The 27,874-nt window shown below is 44.3% G+C and overlaps 3 protein-coding genes across 4 annotated transcripts; 1 reads left to right on the top strand and 2 right to left on the bottom strand.

Annotated features, from left to right (window-relative positions):
- Nucleotides 1–7,357: 7,357 nt before the first annotated feature.
- On the bottom strand, nucleotides 7,358–8,990 carry LOC100272280 (uncharacterized). Its single transcript, NM_001350731.1, has 2 exons — nucleotides 8,667–8,990; nucleotides 7,358–7,800 (listed from the first exon to the last, which is right to left on the bottom strand). Exons 1-2 carry the CDS (start codon nucleotides 8,854–8,856, stop codon nucleotides 7,679–7,681), a joined length of 312 nt encoding a protein of 103 aa, NP_001337660.1. The 5' UTR covers nucleotides 8,857–8,990; the 3' UTR covers nucleotides 7,358–7,678.
- Nucleotides 8,991–12,870: 3,880 nt separating this feature from the next.
- On the top strand, nucleotides 12,871–14,420 carry LOC103654876 (uncharacterized). Its single transcript, XM_023302248.1, has 2 exons — nucleotides 12,871–13,343; nucleotides 13,879–14,420. Exons 1-2 carry the CDS (start codon nucleotides 13,259–13,261, stop codon nucleotides 14,094–14,096), a joined length of 303 nt encoding a protein of 100 aa, XP_023158016.1. The 5' UTR covers nucleotides 12,871–13,258; the 3' UTR covers nucleotides 14,097–14,420.
- A 1,335-nt stretch (nucleotides 14,421–15,755) lies between these two features.
- LOC100192038 (apospory-associated protein) lies at nucleotides 15,756–19,888 on the bottom strand. Of its 2 annotated transcripts, XM_008678241.4 has the most exons (9): nucleotides 19,606–19,888; nucleotides 18,066–18,140; nucleotides 17,689–17,745; nucleotides 17,431–17,588; nucleotides 17,176–17,316; nucleotides 16,735–16,837; nucleotides 16,537–16,636; nucleotides 16,176–16,396; nucleotides 15,756–16,055 (listed from the first exon to the last, which is right to left on the bottom strand). In XM_008678241.4, the coding sequence occupies exons 1-8, from the start codon at nucleotides 19,690–19,692 to the stop codon at nucleotides 16,200–16,202; spliced, it is 918 nt and encodes a 305-aa protein (XP_008676463.1). In that variant the 5' UTR covers nucleotides 19,693–19,888; the 3' UTR covers nucleotides 15,756–16,055; nucleotides 16,176–16,199. The 2 variants fall into 2 exon arrangements, with proteins under 2 accessions (XP_008676463.1, NP_001130933.1); NM_001137461.1 differs by having other exon boundaries at nucleotides 15,760–16,396; nucleotides 19,606–19,800.
- Between the last annotated feature and the right edge of the window lie 7,986 nt (nucleotides 19,889–27,874).

Raw genomic sequence — 27,874 nt, 5'->3', positions numbered from 1 at the left:
ACCTCTGTCACGGTAATGATTCTTTGTTTCTTCGCCTTGATTGTTTTCCTTGATTTTTCGGGCTCCTTGTCCTTCTGAAAAAACTTTGTCAGTTGAGGACCCAGTGGACTTAGCTTCGCAGGTAAGGATTCAGTCATTACCTTCAGAATTTCCTCAACAACAGCAGCAGAAGGCGATGCGGGGGTTTCTTCTGCTTCGGATATTTGTTGCTTCGGAGAAGAAGCTTTCCTTTTCTTTTGCATTTTCTTCTTTATTGGCTCTTTTTCACCTTCATCTAAGGCTTCAGTTGCCCTTTTCCTTTTTTTGGCCCCCGGCACCTTTGTTCAGATCTTCGTAGTCTGGGTATTCGAAGCCCAGGGCGTCCAACACTCGATTCAGCCTTCGTTTTGGACGGGTGCCGAAGGCTGCAGTCATCAGTTGATCTTCTTTCTTGGAATAATTGCCAAGTATCTCATTGCACATCACTTCAATTGTATCCAGCCACTCTTGGCAAGGAGTTTTAAAGTATTTCTTAAATTTGAAGTAGTAAGGCAAACGTACAAGTTCACCTTTTTTCTTTTCCCCCTCCAGCTTCGGCATTTCCCACTCTTTTACGCTAGGGAAAACTTTGAAAGCCAAGAATTCCTGGACCAGGTCCCTTGTACTGATATTCTCTGCAATTATTTTGAATTCATACATTGCTTTTTGAGTCGGACCCTCTGGTAACATGTGGCACTGGGGGCGAGTTTCCCCGAAGGTCAGTTCCAGTGGACTTTGCACAAGCTTTTCTTTATCATCATCAACCTTAACATAGAACCATTCTGATTTCCACCCTGCTGCCCATTTGCTTCGATAGCTGATCACAGGATACTTCGTAGTTTTCTGGTAAGCAAAATTATAGCAACCAAAATTCTCATGTAATCCATCCTTTCTAGCCTTTGTCTGATAGTGCAGTTCGTGAACTCGGCAAAAGCTGTCAGCAAACGGTTCCACCGCCTGGCTTCGGAGTGCCCAAATATAAACACTAAGCCTAACGATAGCGTTAGGGGTTAGCTGGTGAAAATAGATTCCAAAATTCTTCAATATCTCTGCAATAATCCCATGAAGGGGGAATCTCAACCCAGCCTTTAAGAAGCTTTTAAAAATAACAATTTCATCTTTCTCCGGCTTTGGGGTAGTCTCTTCTCCCCCGAAGCGTAGTAGCTTCTTTTGATTTTCAGTAAAATAGCCTGACTTTACCATCTTGGACAAATCAGCCTTCGAAACAGTAGATTTCCCGAAGTCCAAATGGCTGGGTTTGCTTGGCGTAGCAAGGTGATAATCATCTTCGGGGTCAGTTTCCTCAGCATCTTCTCCTTCTGCTTCAGCAATTGTTTGTTCTGCATCATCAATAGGAGCCCTTTCCGAAGTCACTAACCCGGATCGTTGCATGGCTTCGGAGATAGGGACAGTCTCCGAAGCTTCCGTTTCGTCCCCCTCACGTTCAACCCTGGCGGTAGAGCGGACTCTGGCCATTTAGCTATGAACTTGTGAAACTTTAATACTTTTTTTCCTCCGAAGCAGGCTTCAAGATGGAGCTTCGTTCGATTATGACAAACAAGCTTCGGCGACGGTTAAAAATTTTGGCAGCAAAACAGTGCAAATAGCAGTAAATGCTGTGGTAACTTCACACCTACTCGTCTGTTTATATAGTGCCGCAGGTAAGAAGGCGAAGCGCCAGAAGTTTTACACCAAGCGGACACCCGCTCGCACTCGCTGTACGGTGGGCCGCAAAGACTGAACAGTAATTCTGCGCGGTGGGGCCGCCACGCGAAGGGAAATTGAATCGTTTCTCGACAACGAGCTCAGGGAAGGTGTTTTTAAGACCTTCGGCGCTCCGAAGCTTAAGAAACTTTTTTCACGGATCAAGCTCGTTACGAAAAACGATCTAGCACCGCGAAAGGGGCTACTGTTGGGTCCATGCTTCGTCGCCGAAGGTCTTATAGAGAGAAGCGATCCTTGGATGAAGCTGTTTGTATAAGATAGCCGAAGGTTCCTCTTCGTAAAGCTTCAGCATTGCAAACCGACTTAAAGATAGAATGACCTTTTAGTCCATAAATGTCTGAGTCAATGTTGTAAGTTTTTATAAGGGGCATACTTGTAATTCCTCACAGGCTGCGTCCTGTGCCTATAAATAGTGAACAGTATTCCGTTACTGTTCACGCATCCTGATTTTTGCAATCGCATCTCTCGGAATACAACCTTTGTCAAGGCATAGGTATTATTGTATTTAATGATTCAATGTATTAAATGAATATGATATAATGTATCTGTGAAACATTTATCCGTTTTACACCTTTTATTTTGTATTATCTTACAATGTTTATTGAGAGTTTATTACGGAAGCTCAACTTCGTAATAAGACTTTTATCAACCTTCGTCCTAGACCCATTATCCTCAAAGGAATAATGCTTCACGGACGAAGGACAGTATCATTTAACATTTTATGTTGCCTTGTTCTTAATTCATAGCATTTGAGAACAAGTCCCCAACAAATATAGTATCTCTCGAACAACCATGTAGCTAAACACATTAGAACTAGTTTATGATTTATACTTATACTAATTATACTACACGGTGTAGGTATTTATGCAATTCGGTACACTGCGTAAAAAAATCTAGCATGTTGTTCACTAGTGGACGCATCTCCAGGTTGGAGCGTAAAAACCTTAAGTTTTAAGCATAAAATCTCTCAATTATAAGCGTAAATACCTGGCCAATGTGAGAGGTTGATAGCTCTGGTAGGTTGTTATTACGATCCTATTTTTATGGCAGATTCGAAAAATATGGCAGCCGCATGAATGCAGTTTATATTTTTATACAGATCCTAAAATTATGGCAAAATGCATGCACGAGTCAAACACGTTGCCTTGCATGCGCGTAAATTTAGGAAAGATATGTGTAGCGGTTTCTATTTTAAATGCTTTATTTCCTCCATAAATTTAGGATCACTACAATAGACATGCAACTAAAACTCGTAATGACCATTTTATGCTATATACTGATACTAAATATGCTACACTGTGTAGATAATTATGCAATTCGGTATACTGCGTAAAAATCTGCTACCAGCTGCATGCACACGAATTTATGATGGAAAGAATATGCAATGAAAGGAAATGAATTGCATGCATAGAAACAAAAAATCGCATTTAATGTTTTATTTCCTTCATAAATATAGGATCCCTCCAACAGCCATGCAGCTAAACGCATTAGAACTAGTTTATGATGTATGCTGAAACAAATTATACTACACGGCGTAGGTATTTATGCAATTCCTTACGCCGCGTAAAAAATCTGGCATGTTGTTCACTGGTGGACGCATCTCCGTGTGGAGCGTAAAAACATTAAATTTTGAGCATAAAATTCCTCAATTATAAGCGTAAATACCGAGTCAATTAGAGGTTGACAGCTTTAGTAGATTGTTATTACGATCCTATTTTTATGACAGATCCGAAAAACATGGCAGCCGCATGCATGCGGTTTCTATTTTTATACAGATTCAAAAATTATGGCAAAATTGTGGGAGTTTTCATTGCATGCGCACAAATTACGAACAACATAAATCAAGGAATTGCCTTTCTAATGTGCATGCAGTAAACTGATATACGAACTCTGTGTTAAAGCATAAAATCATACAGTTTTTAGCGTAAATAATACATGTGGTAGGCATAAAACACAATAAACGAAAAGAAAAATGCGCCGGATCGGAGGATGTCACGCGCGATCATCGCTGCGCGTATCTCGCCCCTTCTGTGACGTCGCTCGCTCGAACATCGCGCCTCATGCGTCGCCGTCGCTACTCGCACGTCGACGGGCGTCGCTTGCTCGCCGGCCTTAGAAGTGCTGCTTCCTCGGGGCTTCGGGGACGCCGCCGCTTGCCAGCACAAGGGCCTCACTGCGGATCGAGGAACCTCCGCCACCGCGCGTTGAGGTAATGGAGTTGCGGCCACCGGTCTGGGATCCGCCGCCGCCGCACAAGGGCGCTGCCGCCGCTCGCCCTCTGGATCGAGGGCCGCCACCGCCGGCCTGGGAACCGCCGCCACCGCATGTCGAGGTCGGGGAGCCACGGCCACCGCAGCCACTGGCCGGGGTCCACCGCCGCGCGCGCTATCGGGCAACCGTCGTCGCTAATGAATCGAGATGGGGCGTGAAAAACTGAACCCTAGCCCTCCGGGTCCTGTTTTATAGACGTCCGAATGTGGTCCGGCTCGACCGGATTACACTGTCTGGCCCGGGCTTCCTTTAGTTATTGGAAGCCTAGGGCTCCTAATATAATATATATATATATATATATATATATATATATATATATATAGTGTTAACTTAATACTATGACTCGTCCATTTCATAAGTTGGAGAGATAGACTCCGTTCGAAGACGACTCACGAGCCGGCTCGGCTCTTAAGCCACACTCTAATATATATAATTGCATTATATAGTGAATAATTAATATATAAATATAAAATATATAAATATCATTCATCATCATGAGTAATCTAAATTATAAATTATCACATATATATTATAAAATGCTAAGGAACAAACTTAACATATATATATACATAATTATTCAATTATCATTATTATTCTATATATTAAATAATTTGACATAGCTCGCGAACCGGAACGAGCCATCCGTTACAACAACAAACCTAAAAGGTTGACTCGCTCAACTCGCTCGACGCTCGCAAAACGAGCTAGAGCCCGCCTCACGAGCCTCAATATTATTTTCCGGCTCTAAAGCAACCAGGAAGGTTTACCGCACCTGCACACGACGAGGCTTCAGTAGTTCGCTGTAGGGCCTGAAGCCCAACGGCCCGTGACATGAGGCCCACGTAGAGGCAGAAGCCGAGCACCCACCTACCCACGGCCTACCGCCAGCTCGCTGGCACCGGCTATAAGAATGGGGTTCGACAAACCCTAACAACACCCACCGTGCTCGTTACTTGTAGCCGCCGGCAGCTGGCCGCCGCCTCTACTACGCTTCGTCGTCGCAGGATTTCTCCCCACCATAGCTCCATATCATTTCTCCTTTGACTGCCCTCCCTTTTTGGTTTTCTACCTGGGTGGAGTTTATTCCCCCTCTGTTTCTCAATCTAGTACACGCCCCGGGAGAAATTCTGTTTGCCTTGTAGGATTTGTTCGTTTGAAATTTGATTGTGTTTCTCGGTATGGAGTAGAATCAAATCAGAGAGATCCGGCTCGATAATATTGAGTCAACAGCAGGCGCCAATTCAATGGCGTCCTGACTGCCGCATGGAGCCCATAGTGACGTTCTAGCCAGGAGAAGATTGTTTGGAGATCCATCTTCTTTTAGTTCCAAGCCACAATACCTGGCCACACCCCCGATGCAAAACTCACCCAATATTTTGGTTTCTTGGATTTGGTGCTTTTGGACGGCATTAGACGAACGGACGGTGGGGGCGTCAGGCGTAATGCACGTTTCTGCCCTGTCCAAATTTCAAGCGGCCACATCGTTTGTTGATCCGTTTTACTTTCTGTTTATTTGGGTGGTTCGACTCCTTGTTGCTCGCATCTGTTTTTTCTTTTTGCAACCGAAACAGAAATGATAACATGCCTTCGAAACGTTATTTACGTCCGTTAATCTGGAACGCTGCGTCAGCGATTGGTTAAAGCGTTCTGTAAAAATAATTTGCATTTTACTACCTATTAGTTTTACAGGCAAAATAAAATGTACAATTTTTTAATGTGACACATATAATTTCGAATTACCTTATAAAACCAATGCACAAAACTAATGGGGTGTTAGGTGTAAAAGAACTAAATTTTAGTTTTTTATTTTGTTCTTCTATTTTAAAATAAAGTGACTAAAAATTAGTAATACAAACCCAACATCCCCTTAATTAATAGGGCATATAAAAGAAGCAGCATGTGAAACATTTTACGGTGTAAAACTATGAAATAATAGGTAAAATGTTTCTAAGAATTTCCACCCTAATTTTCTCTTTGAGCTAGTTTGGCAATTCTATTTTGAAGTTATTTTTCATTTTCCTAAAAAAATAGTTTATTTTCTTTTGAAAAAATAATAATTCTTAGAAAAATGAAGTTATCAAAAGTAGTCCTTACATTTTTTTCTTCCGTAATTTCTTCTATTGTGTTTCACATAATACTGACTCTCGTACTCCATGTGTAAACTTGAGAAGAAAACATTATGTATCACAGTTGTGTAAAACTTCTAGAGTTGTGTAAAGAGTTAATAATTATGCAGCTAAGAGCATCCTCAACAATAAACTCTAAAATAGAGACCTAAAATGTGAAATAAGACTATATTTATAGTGTTTAGAGCCTCAAAAGAATGAACAATTAGACCTTAAATAATTCTATAGAAAATAAATGGTTAGAGATTAAGAGGAAACAAAGACATGGCTCGTGTATATGGGTACTATATTTAGGTCCGACAGACAGAGCGTTATATTTAAAATAATGTCATGTTTAGAGGCTCTCTTGTAAGAATAAGTTGTTAGATAAGTTAAGCTAGCTAATGAACTAAGTGGTAGCTTAATTTAGCTAACAACTAGTTGGAGTATTAATGTGGTGTCCAAGACCTCTATAGCTAATTCTAGTTATCTACTCTGTAGAGATGCAAAAAACTTCTCCCTGCGGTCCCTGTCACACCTCGAAAGATCCAACTTTATTTCTTGATGCATACAATCTGGTTGCATCTTTTCCATCAATAGAATTGCTAACACACTAAACATACTGTAATGCACATAACAAAACGGGTGGCTAAATTAGCAGAGTTTGATCTCAATTTTGTCTGTCACCACCTAGTGAAGAGCTAGGCACTCGTATACTTTGTGGTTAACTCCGCTACATGTGTTGTCTCCATTACTCCACCACCATCGCCTTGGGTTTGCCAGCTGCTAGAATGATTTAAGGTCCCTAGCAATGTACTACTCAGTTTCGAACTAAAAGTCATTTTTGGACAAAGTTTGAGTCATACTTATAAAACTTTGACTAGAAATAATAGTTTTGTTATTTAGTTTTAAAATCTAATAATTATATGTACCAATTTACCTTAAAGAGTACTATTACTAAAGTACAAATGTAGTTTTAGCAAAAAAAAAACATGGGTCCAAAGCTATATTTTGGAAAGTGTGTTGCTGTTCTAAACAACTTGTAATTTGAAATTAGAGCAAGTAGTATATTCTTCCCAGTTACCGTGTGGCCGTTCTAAACAACTTGTAATTTGAAACTGGAGGCAGTAGTATATTCTTCACAATTGGAACGACGAGATCTTATTCCCATAGAATGATTTAAGGTCCCTGACAAAAACGACAGTTTGAAACTGGAGGCAGTAGTATATTCTTCACAATTGGAACGACGAGATCTTATTCCCATATAATGATTTAAGGTCCCTGACAAAAACGATAGTAATGCACAAGTAGCAATGCGTATCAGTTGAACATGGTCACACTAGCACAACAAACAACCTTCCAATCGGCCAAACAGCGATGGAGCACAACTATGGCTGCATTTATCTGTACACATCCACCAGTTCATTCTAGAGTGTTCAAAGAGAATGTGGCCACAGAAAGATGTAGAACAAGGGTGTCTACAGAGCCATTCGACAGAGTCGACAAACTCTTAAACCAGCGACACCACTTCATGACCAGCAGGCAGGCAGCACACTCCTTCAGATCGGTGGGATGTTCGAAAAAGAGAAACCCTTGTAACCTTTGTAAGCATAGTAGGCGATCCTTGTGTAGTAGAACCCAGGGATGAACATTACAATGCCCAACATCATGAAGAAAATTCCTGATACAACATAAAGGGTCATAAGTTCAGGTAAAGGGAGTAAAAAAATTCATGCATAAGCACAGCATTTCATGTGATCGAATACGTACTTAACTAAAACTGCTATATGAAAGGGTTCAAACCGCATCAGTACTTGAATGGTGAATCAGCATCCATACAAATTATGAAGACTGTGCGTACCAATCACAACTTGTTCTTATTATCCCTCTATCACAGGCTTCTATCATAGAGTATGAAAATTATGTGATATATGTTGCGGTGGTATTGCCTCCAATTTATTAAAATTTCCACTCCTGCATTCATATGAAACTACACCTAAACCCCTGTTGCATCTGCAGCTTCGAGGCAACCAAATGCACTCAGTGCTGTGGCCTGTGATGGTTTGTTGACACTCTAAAATTTAGATAGACATGTCTGATGAAATGAATATTATTACCCATAAGTGGACACAGGCCAGTTCAACCAATTGGAACCCGGTCAACTACATCGATGCATCACCAACCCCAAGCATCCCAATCCAGATCGAGGATGGATGTGATACTAATAATAAGTAGTTGTAAGAAAATAAACCAACTCTCTTTGTGCAGTCACATTGCTCGCGGTAGGTAATCGCATGAAAAGTCAAAATGCTAGGTTCGCGCCCCGAAACAGGACTAACAGGCGGGGGAATTCCTGAAACCCTAAGGGAACTCGATGTCACCGTGCAGCTAAAAATCCCGCAGAGATCTGATAAAAGCGTGCGGATTCTATGAGGTGCACGCAGGAAGGGAACTCCAGCTGCTCGCATCGAGACGAGAGAGGAGAGGTTGAGGTAGAGGCAGCAGAAGAGCAAACGGAGGGAGGGGGATTCGGATTGTCTGACTCACCGTGCGCGCGGTCCCCTCCGACGCGGTTGACAGCCATTAGCAGGCCACCGATGGTACCGAGCGCCCCGAAGGCGAGCAGCGCGGCGGCGAAGGCGATCTCCTTCACGGGCGCCCCGCGCGGGCCCCCCATGGCGCCGCCGACGAGGTCGTCCTCGTCGGAGATGGAGAAGGCGTGGTCGACGTACGCCATGCTCGGCGCCAATCCAAACCCTAGGTGCGGCTAGAAGGTTCCGGACCTTTGCTGTTAGATTTGGCGTTTGGGGGCGGGTGGGGTGAAGAAATGAACGCGAGGAAGTCGGGAAGAGAAGGACGCGATGCGAGCATGGGAAGCAAGGAAGGAAGGGCTGCGTTTTTCTGTTACTTCTTGGCGAGAAGAGGTCAGTCTCGTCACTACTGTCGTGTCTCCGATGAGCCGCTTTAGCCCTCGCTCTTTTGTGTTTCTAATCGGATTGCTTCTTTAATTTATATAAATTTTGATTAGTTAAAATAATTCTAGAAGTAATCCGACACAAACGAATATGGTTACGCTACGCAATTCCGCTGCTGCGGTTCGCAGGTTAGGTTTGGTGGACGCGTACCGCGGCCGTTTTCCCATTTTTACTATTGCTATTTTTTTTTATCATACACGAATTCTTTATATAACACAAACTACATTATTTAGACCAAGGCACGAATCCCAGCAGACACACCATTCATATATTTTCTTATAAGCGCGGGGGAACTTGAGGAACTCTAACTTGCACCTCTCCACACTAGTCAGTCATTGATAATTTTTATATAGAATATATTAGACTAAAGATGTCAATGGGTACCCGAAATCCGAATATTCGACGGATTTTACTCGATATAAAGGCGAGTACGAGATGATTTCTTTACCCACGATTATTTAATGAGTAAAAACCTCTACCTATTGATAAAATATACCCGCACTAGTTCCACTATAACCATCTAATAGAGCCTATTTTAGCTAAAACAAAACTCTTCTGCCTTCTCTAGCTATCATTTGTCTAGATACCAAGTTATGTAATATTTGTTATATGTGAAGTTGAAGTTGTTTTTATGTTTATTTAATATTTTGAGTGATTGATATATTGTAATTTAAGACTTTCCTAGCGGGTACGGATATAGAATGGTACTATCTAACGGGTATGTACTCGTTATCATCTCAATACTAGACACCCTATTTAACAAGGAGAGAACCAAGCGACGTATAGTCCTTCTCCCTTCTCTCGGGTGACAGGTCTCCATAAACTTTGAAATAAAGAAAAATTGAAAAAAAGAAAAATTGAAAAAAGTCTACTATTCGATCTATAATGTCTATTGATCCGGCGACATACACCTATTTTGGTTTTTTCTCGGTGGTGGTATAGTTTAAAATTTTCATTTTTTTAGTGGTTAGAGACGAGCGTTGTGTTTTTAAATACCACGATTCAAATCCTAGCGGGCACACCTTTTTATATTTTTGGTGAGCGCGTGGGGAGCTCTGACATGTCTTGCACCTCCCCACGTTAGTCGGTTAGTCTATGACAATTTTTATATGAAATATACTAGACACTCTATTTAATAAGGACAATTTGTATTATGGGGGAAGAAGCCTGCCACTCCTCTATTAGGCATGGGAGACGTGCCGTCTTTCTCTTTCTCTTGAGCGGTAGTTGTCCACTAACTTTGATATGAAGAAAATTTGAAAATGTATACGATTAGGTCTGTGTTGTCCATTGACGAGGCGACACACACCTATTTTTGTTTTTCAGTGGTGCTATAGTTTTAAAATTTTGAATATTTTTAAATATAAAAAGTAACAGGACACACTCCATTCTAGACACCTCACTCAAACATCTATGGTTGAGGCCCAATTGTCTCGCGTCCAATCATTATTTTATCTCTCGTGCCGCTTTCGGCTCAGAGTGCTTGACACCACCATATAAATCGATGGGCATTTACAGCTTGTTCGCTGCGGCTTGCTGCGGCTGCAATCCGGCTGCGGCTGCGGCTTCTACAGTATTTTTCTCTCTATGGATTGCAGCTGCAGCAATCCAAACAGCTGCAACAGTGTCGGCTTGTAGCCAGCCGAACACGTCCTTAGTTTCATTCAAACCTCCCACTCTCTAGTTCACAAGCCTTCTTCACCATTTGTAGACTTCCACTACTTGTCTCGCTATAGATGCGAAGTATGAACTTTGATATGTTCACCAACTTGCTTAACAAGCAACCTCCACATCGTCCTGAGAATGTGGAGCCGACAATAAAAGTTAGATGGATGTGAATGTGAAGCCGATAACCAAGATTCAACCTACACTTATGTATAATTTTAACCGGTGATTTTAAAGTCGTTCGACTAATCGCGATCTATTGTGATTAGTCAGCTGTATCGGTTTTTTGGCAACGATATGTAGTGTCGATACGACTTACACGACTTAACATCAAGTCGTTCGACTAATCGACCGACTCAAATGATTAGTCACAGTTTTGAATCGTGGACGACTTAAATAAAAAAAAGGCATGGACAAGTAATAAAAAGGGCGAAGGTCTTATGAGTGCCATTTAAAGTAAGTTCTTATGAGTTTTTAACTGTATTTGGACAAGTGAATCATTTCCTTCATTATAATCAGTTTTTGGGTTAAAGCATTATATTATTACATACAAAAAATAGGGCAAGTCGTCACGTGTCATTTTATTGAGACAAAGACGACTTATTATCGATTAGTCGTCCGAGTCTCTCGATAAGTCGACTTATCGGTGCTCTGGCGACTCAAACCGACAAAACGACTTAAAACATTGATTTTAACAATATTAGCTCATAGTAGGCAATGGAAAGGCAATAGGAACAACATGCACAATGACCAACTATTTTTGTTTAATCTATTTTTATTACAAAAAAGGACGAATAACAATTAGTTATTGCAAACTTGGAGAAGTGCACTAACTATATATATTGCATTTGTTTTGAAATTTCGGTTGCACAACATTTCGACTGGTTGCGATTAAGTTTTAAAATAATAACCGAAAATCATGAGAAAATCGGCCGGTTCACCGTTTTCGACCCCAGCCCGGGAACGTTTCCCCAACCATTTTTAAATTTTTGTTCAAAAACTAAAAATGAAAAAAAAAAACAAAAAAAAACTACGCATATTTCTGAGTAATCTAATACATCTCATATTTACTTGTACAAAAAAACAATCATTTTTTTGTAAAAACAACAAATTGCACCGATAAACTGCGGTTTACTTGTCAGCATTCACGGTTTCTGGGCAGATTTCGAAATTCTCTATCGGTTTGTAAATACAAATTTAGGTGCCGTTTTGTCCATATATTTATAACATATTGAATAACTGATAATGTTAAATGGTGTTTGTTTAAGTTCAACATAATCAGATATCATACTAGAAATTAATATCGGTATATTTAAACTTGTTACCGCTGGTAATCGGGTTTGAATCATTACCATTAGCATTTTCGTGAACCAAACAATATATTAGTTTTTTTTGCAAGTAAAATGAACTTTACAAATGAAAAAACAAAAAAAAACAGGCCGGGATTACCGGTTTGTGGGCGGAGACAAACGAAAACCAGTCCTCTTGATTTAAATTTCAAGCCAGTCGAATAATTCGGATTTCGACAAAAACCGGTCGAGTTTCTCGTGTTCGCTGGTGTCCGAGAAACGATTTGGTTAACCGCAGTTGCATTCGAAGTGGGACTGCCATTGGCACCCACCAACGCCCCCGACGGATAATGCGCGAGCGTGGGTTTCAACCGGATGGGCCGAGGACCGAGGTGGCCGTCGCGTGCAAGGCGGCGGCAGGCGCAGCCGGCAGCAGCTGCGTCGTCCAGGCCGGATGCGGACCGCGACCGTTGGCGCCCGTGCTGGTCACCGACGGCATGGAGAGCGAGACGATCGCGGCGAGATCGCCGTACCAGAGGCCCGGAGCCCAGCGCCACACAGAGAACGCGGCCCTGGAATTAAAACCCCCTGCGCGTTTGATTGCCGTCGCCAACGACCGGCGGGCCGGGCCGGTCCCAACGGACAAACCCGTGGCGTGGATTCGTGTACTGTGCTGCCATATCCCACGACCTCAGTGCAATGCAAGTATGATGCACCGCGTGGCTGGGCTCGCGATCCGCGGGCACATGCGCGGCCGATCGTGCGCGCGGCACGGCCAATTAAAGGCCCGGCCCCCGTGTGCACGCCGACCTGGCCGGGATCGCATCAAATCGCTCGCCAACGAACCGCAGCCCCGGCTGGTAGCGCGTGCGTGCGTGCGTATTTTGCGCGAAACGAAGAGGCGACAGCGGCATTGATTGGAGCCGTGCGAGTTTTAAACGCCCGGCCGCTACACCCGCACACACCACCACCACCACTACTACCACAGGGTCAGGATCCGATGCCCCATTACTACTTTGGCATTAGCAGTCGGTGAGAAGCGGGGAGAGCAGCGCGAGAGAGGGCACGTACGGTGGTTCGTTCAACACCCTACTAGCAAGCTCAGCCCTAGTCCGGAGCCACGGCGCGGCTAGGGAGCCGTGCCCGGCGGCCGTCGGAGCCGCCGCGCGGACCAGGCGGCGGGGCGCCCAGGGTCGCCGGGACGCGCGCCATGGCGTGGTGGCGCGCGCGGGTCGTCGCTCCGGCGCGCCGCGCCTGGCTCGCCGTCGTCGCCGCGCGCGTGCGCCGCCGCACCGGTAAGCATCCGTTTACTTTGTACAGGGATTTCCAATGCTGCATAGACTCCAAGTATATGATCTAGCTAGCTTCTCAGTTACAGTAATCTGATGAACCCCAGAGGCACACAGATCGTGTCGACAGCTAGGTTCACGATTGGGAGGAAATTCACAGGGGCGGACACTACCACGCCGCCTTGTGCTCCTACACCCTTTGCTTTCAACGGCCTGTTTGGATACAGATTGACCTGGCTTATTAGCCAAATTATCTCTAATCTCTCTGTTTTTTTTAATAATTGTGTCAACATCCTTTTACACTGGCATACAAGAGGCATATGGCCGGCATTCTCCTGTACTGCCGTCCGTAGCAACAAAAGTTCCAATAATCACACCTCCACATCTCCGACTCCGATCCACATGATGAACAGTGATGCGCATCGTGACGTGGTCTGAAGACAGACTGTTTGTACCACCAGTTTGCTATCTACGCGGAGTATAACACTAACTGTTCCCCCGTTGCAACGGGCCGCGTCTTGGCTCGTCGGCTGCGATGCAGAGCGAGCAGGGATCGTGGACCTCCACAGGGACGTGCAGACCTGCGGGTACCACGACGTCGAGGTGATGTGGGGCATGCTGGGCCTGGACGCCGGGCCGCCCAGCGCGCCGGAGCGCCGGAACCGCTCGCCGCCGTTCTGGACCTGGACGCCGTCCTTCTGGCACTTCGGGTCGTCGCGCCGCACGCCCACGCCCACGCCCACGCCCGCCGCGCGGTAGATGATGATGACTAGGCAGTGTCTGTGTGGGCCTCTGGGGCTTATACTACTGTCAGTTTAATTTGGCTAGGAAATGCATGGTGCTGGTGTGACAGTGTGTGTGCTATGCATGTGTGTGCACGGTGCACCTTTACTCCTACTACGCGTTGTAGAGAGAGAGAGAGAGAAGAAAACGCACATAAAAAAATCAGCTCTAATTCCCCATGTTTATTTTGCTTTGCGTTCTGTGGTTCTGTCCTTGTTCATGCATGTGATGGCTGGTCGCGAGGGACAGACATGGCGACATGTTTGTCAGCGGTGTGCAAATGGCGGAGCGTTCTTTTCATTACTGGACCCTGACCTCACTACAAAGTTTGATGTGAGCCACAGCTCTGTACCAACAGGAACCTCTGGTCTTTTCGGCAACAAAGTAACGTGACGCCGATGCGTGAGGAAGAGCCTCTCGAGTAGCTCCAAAAAAAATAGCACGTACTAAAATGTAAGATTTTTTTGGAGTGGCTAGTCATGTCCGTGTATTACCATGGTTTATATATATCCCATCAATACTGTACCTCAATATTTATTGATACAACTTATAAATATCTTACATAAACAACAAAGGTGTCATGCTAGATCTCAAACATTAACAAGCTTACAAGTACAAGAGAGAGAAAAATAATTTACTACAAAAGTAAACTAGTTACTAAACAACATCTCAAACATTAACAAGCTAGTGTTAGGGTGTTACAAACCAATGGAAAGATAGATGTTGGCATGACGGTTTTTCTTTTGAGGTTCGACGATGTACACGCACTCTCTCTGTTAAGGCAATCCCAAGGTTGTCATGTGATCCTCTTGCTAGTGGTGACTCGTAAGTCGTACTCTCGAACGTGGAGTGCGCACTCCCGAGATCTACCATTTCATTTGACCAAACCAATTGGCGCTCTTCACATCTTGCTCTACTAGTGTTGCTCTTCGCATCTCCCACGGGATGAGCACGATACCTTTCATAATTCATTCTTCAGATCCACACACAACTTATCAAGGGCATGACCTGCTTGTGGACCGACCTTATTCGCCCCCAATTTAGCGCATCATATATACAATTATGACAAACTCAAACCCCCCACTTTTAAACTATTTTCGAGTTCTGTTACAAAAAAAATAAGAAAACGAGCAATAGAAATAGAAAAATACAAGTTAGTTTCAAGACCGCTTGACACAGTAGCTCGGCACGACACAATAGCCCGACACGAACCGTTTTAAATTAGTCGCGTCGTGCTTGGAATTAGACTTCGGCTCACAGGCGGGCACGATCCGTGTTGTGCCTCGGCCTAGCACCTACAGGTTCGGACCGTGCTAGCACGACACAGCCCATTGACCACTAATAGCTACAACCTCACCGTTTGTTTAGCCAGCCAAACACAAGGCAAAAGTAGTCAGGCTAGCGTCTGTGTAGATCACATCTGTAGTAGTAAACCGAAGTATTCGTTAATTTCTCGATTTCCATTGGCTCCAATGTCATTTCTAAATTGTGCGGTGATATGAAGCAATGTAGCATTCAGAAGTATCGGGCCGTACTACACAGCTTGATGTGAGATAAAACTCTCCGTGCCAAATGGAATTCCTGGTCAGCGTTCTAACAGTAGCGTGACAATCCCCATTCTCTCCAGACAACACAGAAAGAAACGTGTGACGCTTTATTATACAACTCAATTAGTATATCTTGGTAGTTTTGTTTGCCACATGCAGTACAAACTTGGGGCTTCCTTTTGCAGCGGACTAGTGGTACAATACAATACCAAAAAAACACAGAGAAAAAGAATATTGTATACGGATCGGAATGGCACCTCCGGCCCCAGCTATGGATGAAAAACTCCCCCGGCCCAATTTGTCTAGTAATTAACAGGGTGATGATTCCAATCCCAGTGCTGCTTCAGAATAATAATAATAAAAAAAAAACCACAGGCTAGTTTGGAACCTGACAGGAAAACAAAGGGCATAATTCCAAGTAAACAGGTGGCTTATAACAGAATAGTGTAAGGAAGGAGGCACGATTTTTTTTGTGCTGACACTCAAAAGTTTAGTGCAGAATACTCACGTAGGATGCAATCGCAGGTAAACTTTATATTGTGTGCATTCGACGAATCAGTTCAGGGTCCAACTGCCCGCTGCTGTAACTGGACGGCACAGCAGAAATTTCCTGCTTCCCTGTCCACTCTTCGCCTGGCTTTAAAGTGACTGACTTCTCAATAGCCGCAGCCCCGACGCACAGCATGCTCTTGTACCCCTCGTCCTTCTTGTCCCAGGGGTTCCAAACGACTGCAAAAAAATGAGAAAGGGCGACGATATGTACCGTTGGGAACGAAAAGGCCAGCCTCCATAGCAGTTTAAAACCCAGAATTTCACAAACCAAACATTGCAATCGAAGAATGAAAGGATGTCCTAATTTTGTAGCTCACCAACGTCAGGAAGGCCCTCTTTTCTCAACACAAACGTTCTTTTCTTCTCGTGGTCGATGATCGCAACCTTCGGCGGAGCACTCAAATACACCTTGTCCACCTTACTCAGAAAAGCGACATAAACGTGGTTAGAGTTTCATTAATTGGGTACAGAAATGGCGTCAAACCATGAGATTCAGCAGAACACAAGCGGCTTACTTCGGACTCGAATACAACCGCATCTCCTTGTTCAGTAAAACGTTTCTTGGAGTGCAGGTTGTCAAGATAGTCCAAGGTCTCCAGACCTTCAACCCTCACTTCACTGTATGCAAAAAAAAAAAAAGTTTCAGGGAATGGGAACTGAAAGTAAGCCAATGGTCCATGTAAATCTATCTGATGATCCGCACAGTAGTCTATTCTTAAAGCACATGGTAAGGTTGTGATCGTGAGGTTCCTGTTCGAAGATAAGCAGTTCCTTGTACACAGTCCCCTTTTCCTTGAAGATTTGAAGGCGTATTGAGTCTGAAGGTTATTCAAAAAAGTCTGAAGGTGATAAATTCAGCATCACCCAGTATTGAAGCAAGTTTTTTTTATTGGCTTTGCACCTTTGCACTAATTTGGTGCAAACATAAAGCAAACGAATGGCGTTTCACAAGGTACCTGATGTCAGACACCGAAAAGTAGGTGTGGTATGCAAATGTAAATTGGAATGGCTTGCTGTCTGAGCTGATGTTTTTTATGCGAGATGTAAGAATAAGATCTCCCCTTGGACTCAGAGCAACTCTCAGACGAAATTCGTAACTGCAAGGCATGGGCAGTGAACATGATTTGATCAGTGGCGAGGCCCGATGGATCTCGTGAAACTTTTTTTTTTAATCAGATATAGATGATTCAGTGAATGATTAGATGGTGGACCTATGTGGCCAGATCTTCAAATCCTCGGGAGATGACTTGAGTATCAAGTCAACATGACAATTGGAAGTAGCAACTGGAAAAGGAGGTGGGCTTTCATCGACACTCCAAAACCGGTTCCTTGCAAATCCATGCTGTTCAAGAACTCCATGGTTACCTAGCTGCAAGATGGCATGGCATTGTTAATCTGGGTGTTACAAAGGCGAATTGCTGATCCATGGGAAACAGAACTTGTTGGCTATAATAGCTTGATGACCATACTTGAGGGAAGCAAATTTGGATACCACCACGAACTGCTTTTGGCGGTTTAAAAGTAGCCTGGTAAGAAAAATAGAAATGTATAATTACTAGGACCGATGATGGAGCCATACTCAAACTTGTGAAAACTTGCAACACCTTGAATAGGAGAGAAGACTTAGCATATAGCTCCCTGCTATATATATACCAGTGGATCACCGGACATTTAGTATTTACTGTAACATAATGGTGAAGGCTAACGAGTTTGAAATGCCAGTCTAATCCTGACATTGTCCAATGGCAACATGATAGGAAAATGGAGAGTAGCACCTAGCTGATTGTGCAATAAAATAAGAATGAACAGAAAGCACTTTTTTACTGAAACTAAAAGATCTGAATACCTTGTTACTGATAAAAAGCAGTTGCTGACCGAAGTTGTTTTTCCAAAATGTCACTTGGCCTCCGTATAAATATACCTGTTAACAGTTGAACATAGAAACTGAGGATACAAATAATGCTTGTTGTGGGATAATATCACTCGCAGGAACTTGAAAAGTAAAACAAGGGCCAACTTATTTATTCATATGACCGAAATAACCATATATATTGACATGTATCTATATAAGCAAGCAATGACCACTGGTAGCATCTCTATGGTTATGTCAGTCTCAAATTGATTTTTATTTCATAAGGTGATCATAATCAAAGATAGTATGCATGTATCTCAGGCCGCAGGAAGGAAGGGGTTAACGACTGCACTATATATATATATCTACGGGAGGAAAAAGAAGAGGCTAACACACAAGGTCCTCTTGTTAGTGAGAGAGGGAGAGCAGACATAAGAGTTGTTCTACTTGCTCCAATGCTTGTAAATGTAAACTGCTTAATTATTAGATCTTTTGGATTACCTTTTGTAACCAGGCTAAGTTGTAACATTTTCTTTTCTCATTTTCAATAAAATCTCAGTAGGGGCTCCCCCTCCTGTATCTTAAAAAAAAAGTGAGAGAGGGAGAGAGATTTGATTAGTGAGAAACTTATATAATCTGCCTAACATTTTTTCTCTAGAAGATATAGCTTCTCAGCCAAAGCCAAAGAGCTTTTGATTTTCTCAAGACCCATATTGATCATAGCATATATTTTTTTTAAACAAACTATAGCTCACAACAGATTTTTCAAAAGCCACGGCTCAATAAAACACGCCCTAAATAGTCTAGCTAGCTGTCTGCTGCCTATCTCCAGAATCTTAAAAAAACAGAGGCAAATAAACTAAGAAATGACAGGGCTATTCTTTTTTTCTTCTCCGGAATGTACTAGACATGGCCCTAGCTTGTGCATATTCAGAAACTAGAATTCTACTTTTTTATTATTAAAAACATTCGGAAATGTTTGGACACTGTCCACCCATGACCAAGTATCTACGACTACAAACAAAAGATGACTAAACAAATAAAGTTAAAAAAAATGCCATCAAAAAAGAAAGTACATACATATATACACACATACATTAACGCAATTCCAGGCAAAACCGCGCAGCTGAGCTGAGCAAAAGCATCACGGAAGAGGCCGCGCAAGACAACTATCTATCTTATCTATCCAGTATCCACACGTTGTTGAACGATCAAATCAACCCATACTAGTTTATGGATCGCGAAACGATCCATCGATAAACGAAGGGTCAAACACTAGGTTGGCATCTGTCGACCAACCTGCCTTCCACTACTACATTGGTCACAACTCACGCCACTGTTCCTTGACCAGACCAAACATTGCCACCGCCAGTAACAATCGAGCCTAGCTAGGACTAGTCACGAATACAGCGAAACGGAATTGATTTGCGGAGGGCGACCCAGACGATCGAGAGCAAAAAGAGCATATATGTTTTTTTTTTCTGAAGAACAATCGAGCGACAACTAATTAACCAGAGAAGAGTTTGCGCCTGACCTCGACGGAGCTGCCGCGGGCCTCGCGGAGCACGAACTTGTCGATGAGGCCGGTGGCCCGGTCCTTCACGGATGCCGCCCCTGACATTCCTCTCGGCCTCCGATCGACGGCGAGGAAGCGCGCCGGATCGCACGTCCGTTGGCCACTTAGCCGGGAACGAAGGAGAAGGGCGGGTGGACGGAGGGAAAGGGAACTGTGGGGGATTTGTTTTCGTCCGTGGGACAGGAGGACTCATTTATAGGCGGCGGCAGAGCGGGCAGCCTGAACCTGAGCAAGTGTCAGCACGGGAAGAGGCTTTCTTCTGACTTCACAAACGTATTCCGTGGATACGTAACGTTATTTGTTTCACATCATTTCCTCCTCTCCTCTTTTTGTTGACCGAAATTCTATCCGATAGAACGAACGAATTGAAACACTCCGCGGGCTAATTCTTAATAAGAGTTAAAAAATCGAAAGGTCAATTGATAAAAACTATGCGAAGGCCGCCGGCCACGCTAGCTAGATTATTATTTCATTGACTAGAGCTAACGTAAAAAAAAAATCCAAAAAAAACAAAACATGAAAAGGGCCGTACGTGTGGAAATTCAAGCGATCACACATCATTATTGCATGTATTGTATGTGTACATATATAAATACTCTAGCACATTGTTTTAACTTTGTTTTGGTTCAAAAGTGATGGGGACGAACAAAGAAAATTTGAAAAAAAAAATTGTATTTGTGGAGCAATAATGCTCAGTCGCAGCCGCAGTCATGTCATGGCATGTTTGCACAGTCCATTGAAACCGGCTGGAGGGCAGGTGTCTGACCAGTAGACAGTAGTGTGAGCAGTTCTTTAGCTCCAGTTCTAGCTTGGGCGCCGCAGATGGATGGATTTGTGTAACAGCAAAAAAAAAAAAAGGCAATTAAGAAAGCGAGAAAATGCGTTACGTGGTGGGCCTAGCTGAACCCATATATGGGCCATAAGAAATACAGTTTGTTTAGCAGTAGTTGCTGCGCATTATGTACGTCCCCTTCCTGTTTTTCTGAATGGCCCAGACCGGCCCAACGACGTTTCGAGGCAGGGCAGCTGCCCAAGCCCATCCACATCCACCGGTGGTGGTGGTACAGTGTCATTGTGTCAAGCAGTGAATGATTATTCTTGGCACTTGCTATGGCGCAGCGCCAACGACGATGTGGTGTGGCCTCTGGATAAAGCAAGATCCCGAGTTAATGTGTGCGCATCTCTCATTAACTGCCGCCATGTCGCTCCCTCGCTTCGAAAATACTTAGGCCTTGTTCGGTTATATCGGATTGTACCCGGAATCGTTCCGGCTAATCAAAGTTTATATAAATTAGAAAAGCAATTCGGCTCGGAATCGTTCCGACCCACCAATCCGACACAAACGAACAAGTCCTTAACGAACATGTCGGCTGGGGTGCGTTAGGCGGCTAGCTGCCTGAATTCCGAATCCGATCCTAGTCCTATAGCTCGGGCCCGGCGGCAGTGGGGCACGTACATTATCTCGATCTGAATGCACCGCCGGCACGACTGCGCACCCGGGCTGGCCGTCACCGTCAGTCCGTCACCTTTCTGATCTGATCACTGCAAGGCAGTGCCGCAGTGGGCAGTAACATGACAAATTAAAAGCCCATGCATGCATACAGTACATGATATATATACCCCGCCCGCCCATGCATGCGTCCCGCGCCAGCGTACGTGGGTTTCAAGGCCTCAGCAGCAGTCACCACTCACCACCATGTGGGTGTGGCCACGTACGTACGTACGTACGTGTAGCTCGTACTGCCAGCACAGGGCGCACACCATTTTGCGCCGGCTGCTGCTTGCAGAGAGTTTTCACTTCTCACCAAAAGGGCCGAAAACTTTTCGAAAATGAAATGAGCGAGAGAGAGAAGAAAAAAGGTGTCGCACCTGTTGAATAATTAGACAAATTCCAGTTTAAATTCTGAATATAAATCATGACCAAATCAGAAGAACTGAAATAACAAGTCAAATCAGATGATGCGTACTGATTAGACTTACTGATAGATGGCACGCGCCGGAATCAGCAGGGTCGACGATGTTGAAGTAGCGAAATCAGCAGGGTCGACGAGGTCAATCAGATCACGAGCAGTCGCGTGAAGACGCTTCCCAAAAATCTTATTCGGCCTCTCCTGGTGCAGGATCTAGAAGGCGAAGGGTTCCGGAGACCTGCTCTCCTAATCGCAGATGCACCTCTACGATCGGAATGAAGAGAACTGGAAGGCGGCTCAGCTGTGAAGAGAGGCGAAAGCGAATTAGGATGATTTGGAGGCTGGCTGCCGGGCTCCTTTTATAGGGCCGAGTCTGCGACCCCCCGTGCTTATCCGCCCACGAAAATCTCGCAATCAGTTGAGATTTTATAGCGATCGATTAGGATAAGCGTAACAGCCAAGAAACCAAAAAAATCAAACGGCAAAAGGTAGCCGCGCCCCCGCAAGGCGAGGGGCCGGATTTCGGCGGACCATTCACGCGCATGTCGTGCGCCCGCGCCCTTCGCCCCGCCCCGGCCCGGCCAGGCGAGGCGAGCGCGCGCGCGTGTGGCTCTCCACACTCTCTCCTCTCATCCATGACTTGGTGAGTGAGTGTGGCTTCCATATTTAAGCTAGCTCTACTCCACTAGAGCTAGCAATATGGTGCTAATGGTTCCACCTATCCTCTAGCCATCCTCTTGTATGGGCTTTTGAGATTTTCTGGGATTTATTTGAATATCTTAATTGGGCCAAGCCCATAAATCCTAACAATCCCCCACCAGATCTCAAATGCCCATCTACAGTTTTCGCCACTGTTCACTACTGTTTAATATACTAGTTTTTTCAGCAGAGACTGTTAAGTTAAACTTCCGCCTAGAACTCCAAGCTACACCAACCCACAACTTGGACAATGGACTATGCCTTGAATTGCATGTTTTGCGTGAATGGGTTTCACTTGAAGTCATGACCAGTACTTGGCTACCAGTAGTCCCCTTCTCGGGTGGAGCATATACGTCGTACTCCAAGGTCTCTTCATGAGTTTACTAGAGATCACCCAGATCTCATAGACTGCGACGTTAGACAGTCTAACTCATATAGGTGTGTTCTTTCAAAGAATGTTCTGCAGGACAACATCTTCGCTAATACAAGCCAACAGAACACATTAAGGCACAAAGCCAACCTGCCTTACATCATTTGAGAGTATTGCATCTTTACTTAGAGAGGGTCAAAGGTTACTCTCCTCAGTTCACCAATGGCTTGTTCTTCCCAGGACCTAATTCACGGGATCTCCGATCACATAGACTGGGTTCCCACCATGGCAACTTTATTCGGGTCTCATACCCATCTCTCTCGATGCGATTTCTATCACATTACGTGGTAGTCCCTTGGTAAAAGGATCTGCCAGATTTTTATCTGTTGAAATATAAGTCACACTTATAACTCCGGAGTTTCTCAACTTTCTGACAGACTTCAATCGTCTTTTGACATGTCTTGATGACTTTCCATTATCCTTAGAACTCGTCACTTTAGCAATCACTATCTGATTGTCACAGTTCATAAGGATAGCTGGTATTGGTTTCTCAACCACCGGCAAGTCCATCAAGAGTTCACGCAACCATTCTGCCTCAACGGTTGCTGTGTCAAGTGCAGCTAGCTCGGCTTCCATGGTTGACCTCGTCAAAATGGTCTGCTTGCATGACCTCTATGATACCGCACCTCCACCAATAGTAAAGACATAACCACTGGTGGCATAAAGCTCGTCTGCATCAGATATCCAGTTCGAATCACTATATCCTTCAAGTACTACATGCTGACCAGAATAGTGAATTCCATAACTCATTGTACCTTGCAGGTAGCGCATAACCCGCTCAAGTGCATGCCAATGATCAATCCCGGGGTTTGACATGAACCTGCTCAATTTGCTCACAGCAAACGAGATATCGGGCCTTGTTGCACCAGCAAGATACATGAGTGAACCGACAATCTGAGAGTATCTCAATTGGTCTAAACCAATTCTCTTGTTCTTTCGCAGTGTCACACTGGGATCATAAGGTGTTGGAGAAGGTTTGCACTCAGAGAAGCCAAATCGCTTCAAAACCTTTTCAACATAGTGAGATTGCGAGAGAGTAATCCCACCATCTGCCTTAATCAGCTTGATGTTTAGAATCACATCAGCTTCTCCCAGATCTTTCATATCAAAACTCTTTGATAGAAAAGACTTGACTTCATTGATCACATCAATGTTTGTGCCAAATATCAATATATCATCAACATATAAGCACAATATAACTCCTTCGCCCCCACCACAGCGATAATATACACACATGTCTGCCTCATTAATGGCAAAGCCTGCAGACGTTAGAGTCGTGTCAAACTTCTCATGCCACTGCTTTGGTGCTTGCTTCAGACCATACAGAGATTTCAATAACTTGCACACCTTGCTTTCTTGACCCTTTACTACAAATCCATCAGGCTGTTTCATATAGATTTCCTCGTCCAGCTCTCCATTAAGAAAAGTTGTCTTTACATCCATCTGATGAACAAGGAGACCATACGAAGCAGCCAAAGAAAGTAGTACTCGAATAGTGGTCATTCTAGCAACAGGTGAGTAAGTATCAAAGAAGTCTTCTCCTTCTTTCTGAGTATAGCCTTTAGCCACAAGCCTAGCCTTGTACTTTTCAATTGTACCATCAGGCTTGAGCTTCTTTTTAAACACCCACTTACAACCCACAGGTTTGCATCCATAGGGTCGATCAGTGACTTCCCACGTACCATTTGAAAGAATGGAGTCCATCTCATTATGAACTGCTTCTTTCCAATCATCTGCATCTGGAGATGCAAATGCTTCTGCAATGGTAGTAGGAGTATCGTCCACAAGGTACACAATGAAATCATCACCAAAGGATTTTTCAACCCTTTGTCTCTTGCTCCTTTTAGGAGCATCATTGTCATCCTCCTCTAGGACAATTTCATGTGGCTGTTCAAAACTCTCAATAGGTGTACTATGTTCAGGAGTTATCTCAGAAGAGTATCTAGAATTGCTATGGATGTCTTTCATTGGAAATATATGTTCAAAGAAAGTAGCATCACATGGTTCCATAATAGTATCAACATATACATCAGGAACTTCAGATTTAACTACTAAAAATCTATATGTTATGCTACACGAAGCATATCCAAGAAAGACACAATCCACTGTCTTTGGACCAAGCTTGCGCTTTTTATTAATTGGTACATTGACTTTTGCCATGCACCCCCAAGTGCGCAAGTATGAAAGTGATGGTTTTCTCCCAACCCACTTCTCATAAGGGGTTTTCTCTTCTTTGCCCATAGGAATTCTATTCAGAACATGACATGAAGTCAGGACTGCCTCCCCCCACCATGCCTTAGATAAACCACAAGTGTCTAACATGGCATTCACCAGGTCAGTCAACGTACGGTTTTTCCTTTCAACAATCCCGTTTGACTCGGGTGAATAGGGAGGAGTCCTCTCATGAATAATGCCATGTTCTGCACAGAAATCGTCAAAGACTTTGGGAAAGAACTCGCCACCACGATCTGATCTAAGACGTTTGATCTTTCTTTCTAGTTGGTTTTCAACTTCAGCCTTATAGATTTTAAAGTAGTCTAAAGCCTCATCTTTAGTTTTTAGCAAGTATACATAGCAAAATCTAGACGCATCATCAATCAATGTCATGAAGTATCTCTTACCACCCTTTGTCAACACACCATTCATCTCACAAAGATCAGAATGTATGAGTTCTAGCGATGCTAGGTGTCTCTCCTCAGCAGCCTTATGAGGCTTTCGAGGTTGCTTCGACTGCACACAACTATGGCACTTAGAACCTTTGACTATGGTGATATTCGGAATTAAACTCATGGTTGCAAGCCGAGACATAGAGCCAAAATTAATATGACACAAACGAGAATGCCAAATACTCGCAAGATCATCAACATTAGCACAAATATGGTTCACAGACTTATTATTGAAATCTAACAAAGAAAAGCGGAACAAGCCTCCGCAATCATAGCCTTTACCAATAAATTGTCCAGACTTGGACACAACTAATTTATTGGACTCCAAAACTACCTTGAACCCATCTCTACATAGAAGGGTTCCGCTAACGAGATTCTTGTGTATAGAAGGGACATGATGCACGTTCTTCAGCTGCACGATCTTTCCCGAAGTAAACTTCAGATCCACCGTGCCAGTGCCATGAACAGAAGCATGTGACCCATTCCCCATTATCACGGAAGAATCCCGGGCGCCCTGATAAGAAGAGAACAAGTTAATGTCAGAACACACGTGAACATTAGCACCAGTATCAAGCCACCAGCTAGGTGATTGAAATACTGAGAAGATAAAAGGTAAATTACCATACCCTTTGTCTTCCTCATTGCTAGCGACCACTGTGTTGACATTGCCCTTTTTGCCACGGTGATCCGCTCGATCAGGACAATCCTTGGCAAAATGACCCGCCACACCACATGCGAAACATGTCAATTCAGCCTTGTTCTCCTTCTTCTTGAAGTTGGTAGTTTTGTTGGGCTTGTTAGATTTTGGCTTTCCTTTGCCCTTGTTGTGGTTCTTCTGAACCATGTTGGCGCTGGAGTGGCCCTCGCCTCCTTTAGATCCCGTGTCCTTAGCCCGAGCTTTCTCCTCAACATCCAGAGACGCTATCAGATTTTCAACTGATATCTCCTGTCTCTTATGTTTCAGAGCTGTGGCGAAGTTCCTCCATGTAGAATGCAACTTTGCAATAATGCACCCAACCACAAATCGGTCAGGAAGGACTATTTTAAGGTGGTCGAGTTCCTTGGCTATACACTGTATTTCATGAGCTTGCTCTACAATAGAGCGATTATCAACCATCTTATAATCATGAAAGCTCTCCATGATATACAGATCACTGCCAGCATCTGATGCACCATACTTAGTAGTAAGTGCATCCCACAACTCTTTCCCGTCTGTGTACTGCATATTCGCATCAATCAGACGGTCAACAAGGGCGCTAAGAACGGCTCCTGTGAACATAGTATTGGCATGGTCGTACTCTTTCTCCTGTTCAGGAGTCAGTGGACCCTCAGGTCTGCCTTTACTAATATGGAAGACATTCATAGCAGTAAGTGAAAGGGAATTAGGCTTACACCTAGTTCCTAAATAATTTTGGTGGTTGAATTGCCCAACACAAATATTGGACTGACTAGTTTGCTCTAGTGTATAAGTTATACAGGTGCAAAAGGTTCACATCTAGCCAATAAAAAGACCAAGTGTTGGATTCAACAAAGGAGCAATAAGGCAACCGAGGGCACCTCTGGCTGGAGGCACCGGACTGTCCGGTGTGCACCGGACAGTGTCCGGTGCGCCCGTAGACTTCGTTTTCTACCCTTCGCCAGAGGACTTCGACTTCAACCCTTCGCCCTCGGGAATTCGCGGAGGCCGGCGCGCTATAATTCACCGGACTGTCCGGTGTGCACCGGACATGTCCGGTGCGCCAACGAACCGCGGCCTCCGGAACTCGTCATCCTCGGGTTTTCACGACAGCCGCTCCGCTATAATTCATCGGACTGTCCGGTGTGCACCGGACTGTCCGGTGTGCCAGCGGAGCAACGGCTCTCTGCGGCGCCAACGGCTCCCTGCGCAGCATTAAATGCGCGCGCAGCGCGCGCAGACGTCAGGGCTGCCCATACCGGTGCACCGGACATCGAACAGTACATGTCCGGTGTGCACCGGACACCCAGGCGGGCCCACAAGTCAGAAGCTCCAACGGCTAGAATCCAACGGCAGTGATGACGTGGCAGGGGCACCGGACTGTCCGGTGTGCACCGGACTGTCCGGTGCGCCATCGAACAGAAGCCTCCAGCCAACGGTCAAGTTTGGTGGTTGGGGCTATAAATACCCCAACCACCCCACCATTCATTGCATCCAAGTTTTCCACTTCTCAACTACTACAAGAGCTCTAGGCATTCAATTCTAGACACATTCAAAGAGATCAAATCCTCTCCAATTCCACACAAAACCCTAGTGACTAGAGAGAGTGATTTGCCGTGTTCATTTGAGCTCTTGCACTTGGATTGCTTCTTTTCTTTCTCACTTGTTCTTGAGATCACAACTCCATTGTAATCAAGGCAAGAGGCACCAATTGTGTGGTGGCCCTTGCGGGGAAGTTTTGTTCCCGGCTTTGATTAGAGAAGAGAAGCTCACTCGGTCCGTGGGACCGTTTGAGAGAGGGAAGGGTTGAAAGAGACCCGGCCTTTGTGGCCTCCTCAACGGGGAG

The sequence above is a fragment of the Zea mays genome, chromosome 4 (assembly GCF_902167145.1).
Source record: "Zea mays cultivar B73 chromosome 4, Zm-B73-REFERENCE-NAM-5.0, whole genome shotgun sequence".
NCBI classification, from domain to species: domain Eukaryota; kingdom Viridiplantae; phylum Streptophyta; class Magnoliopsida; order Poales; family Poaceae; genus Zea; species Zea mays.
This window is presented reverse-complemented; position numbering and strand designations above follow the sequence as displayed.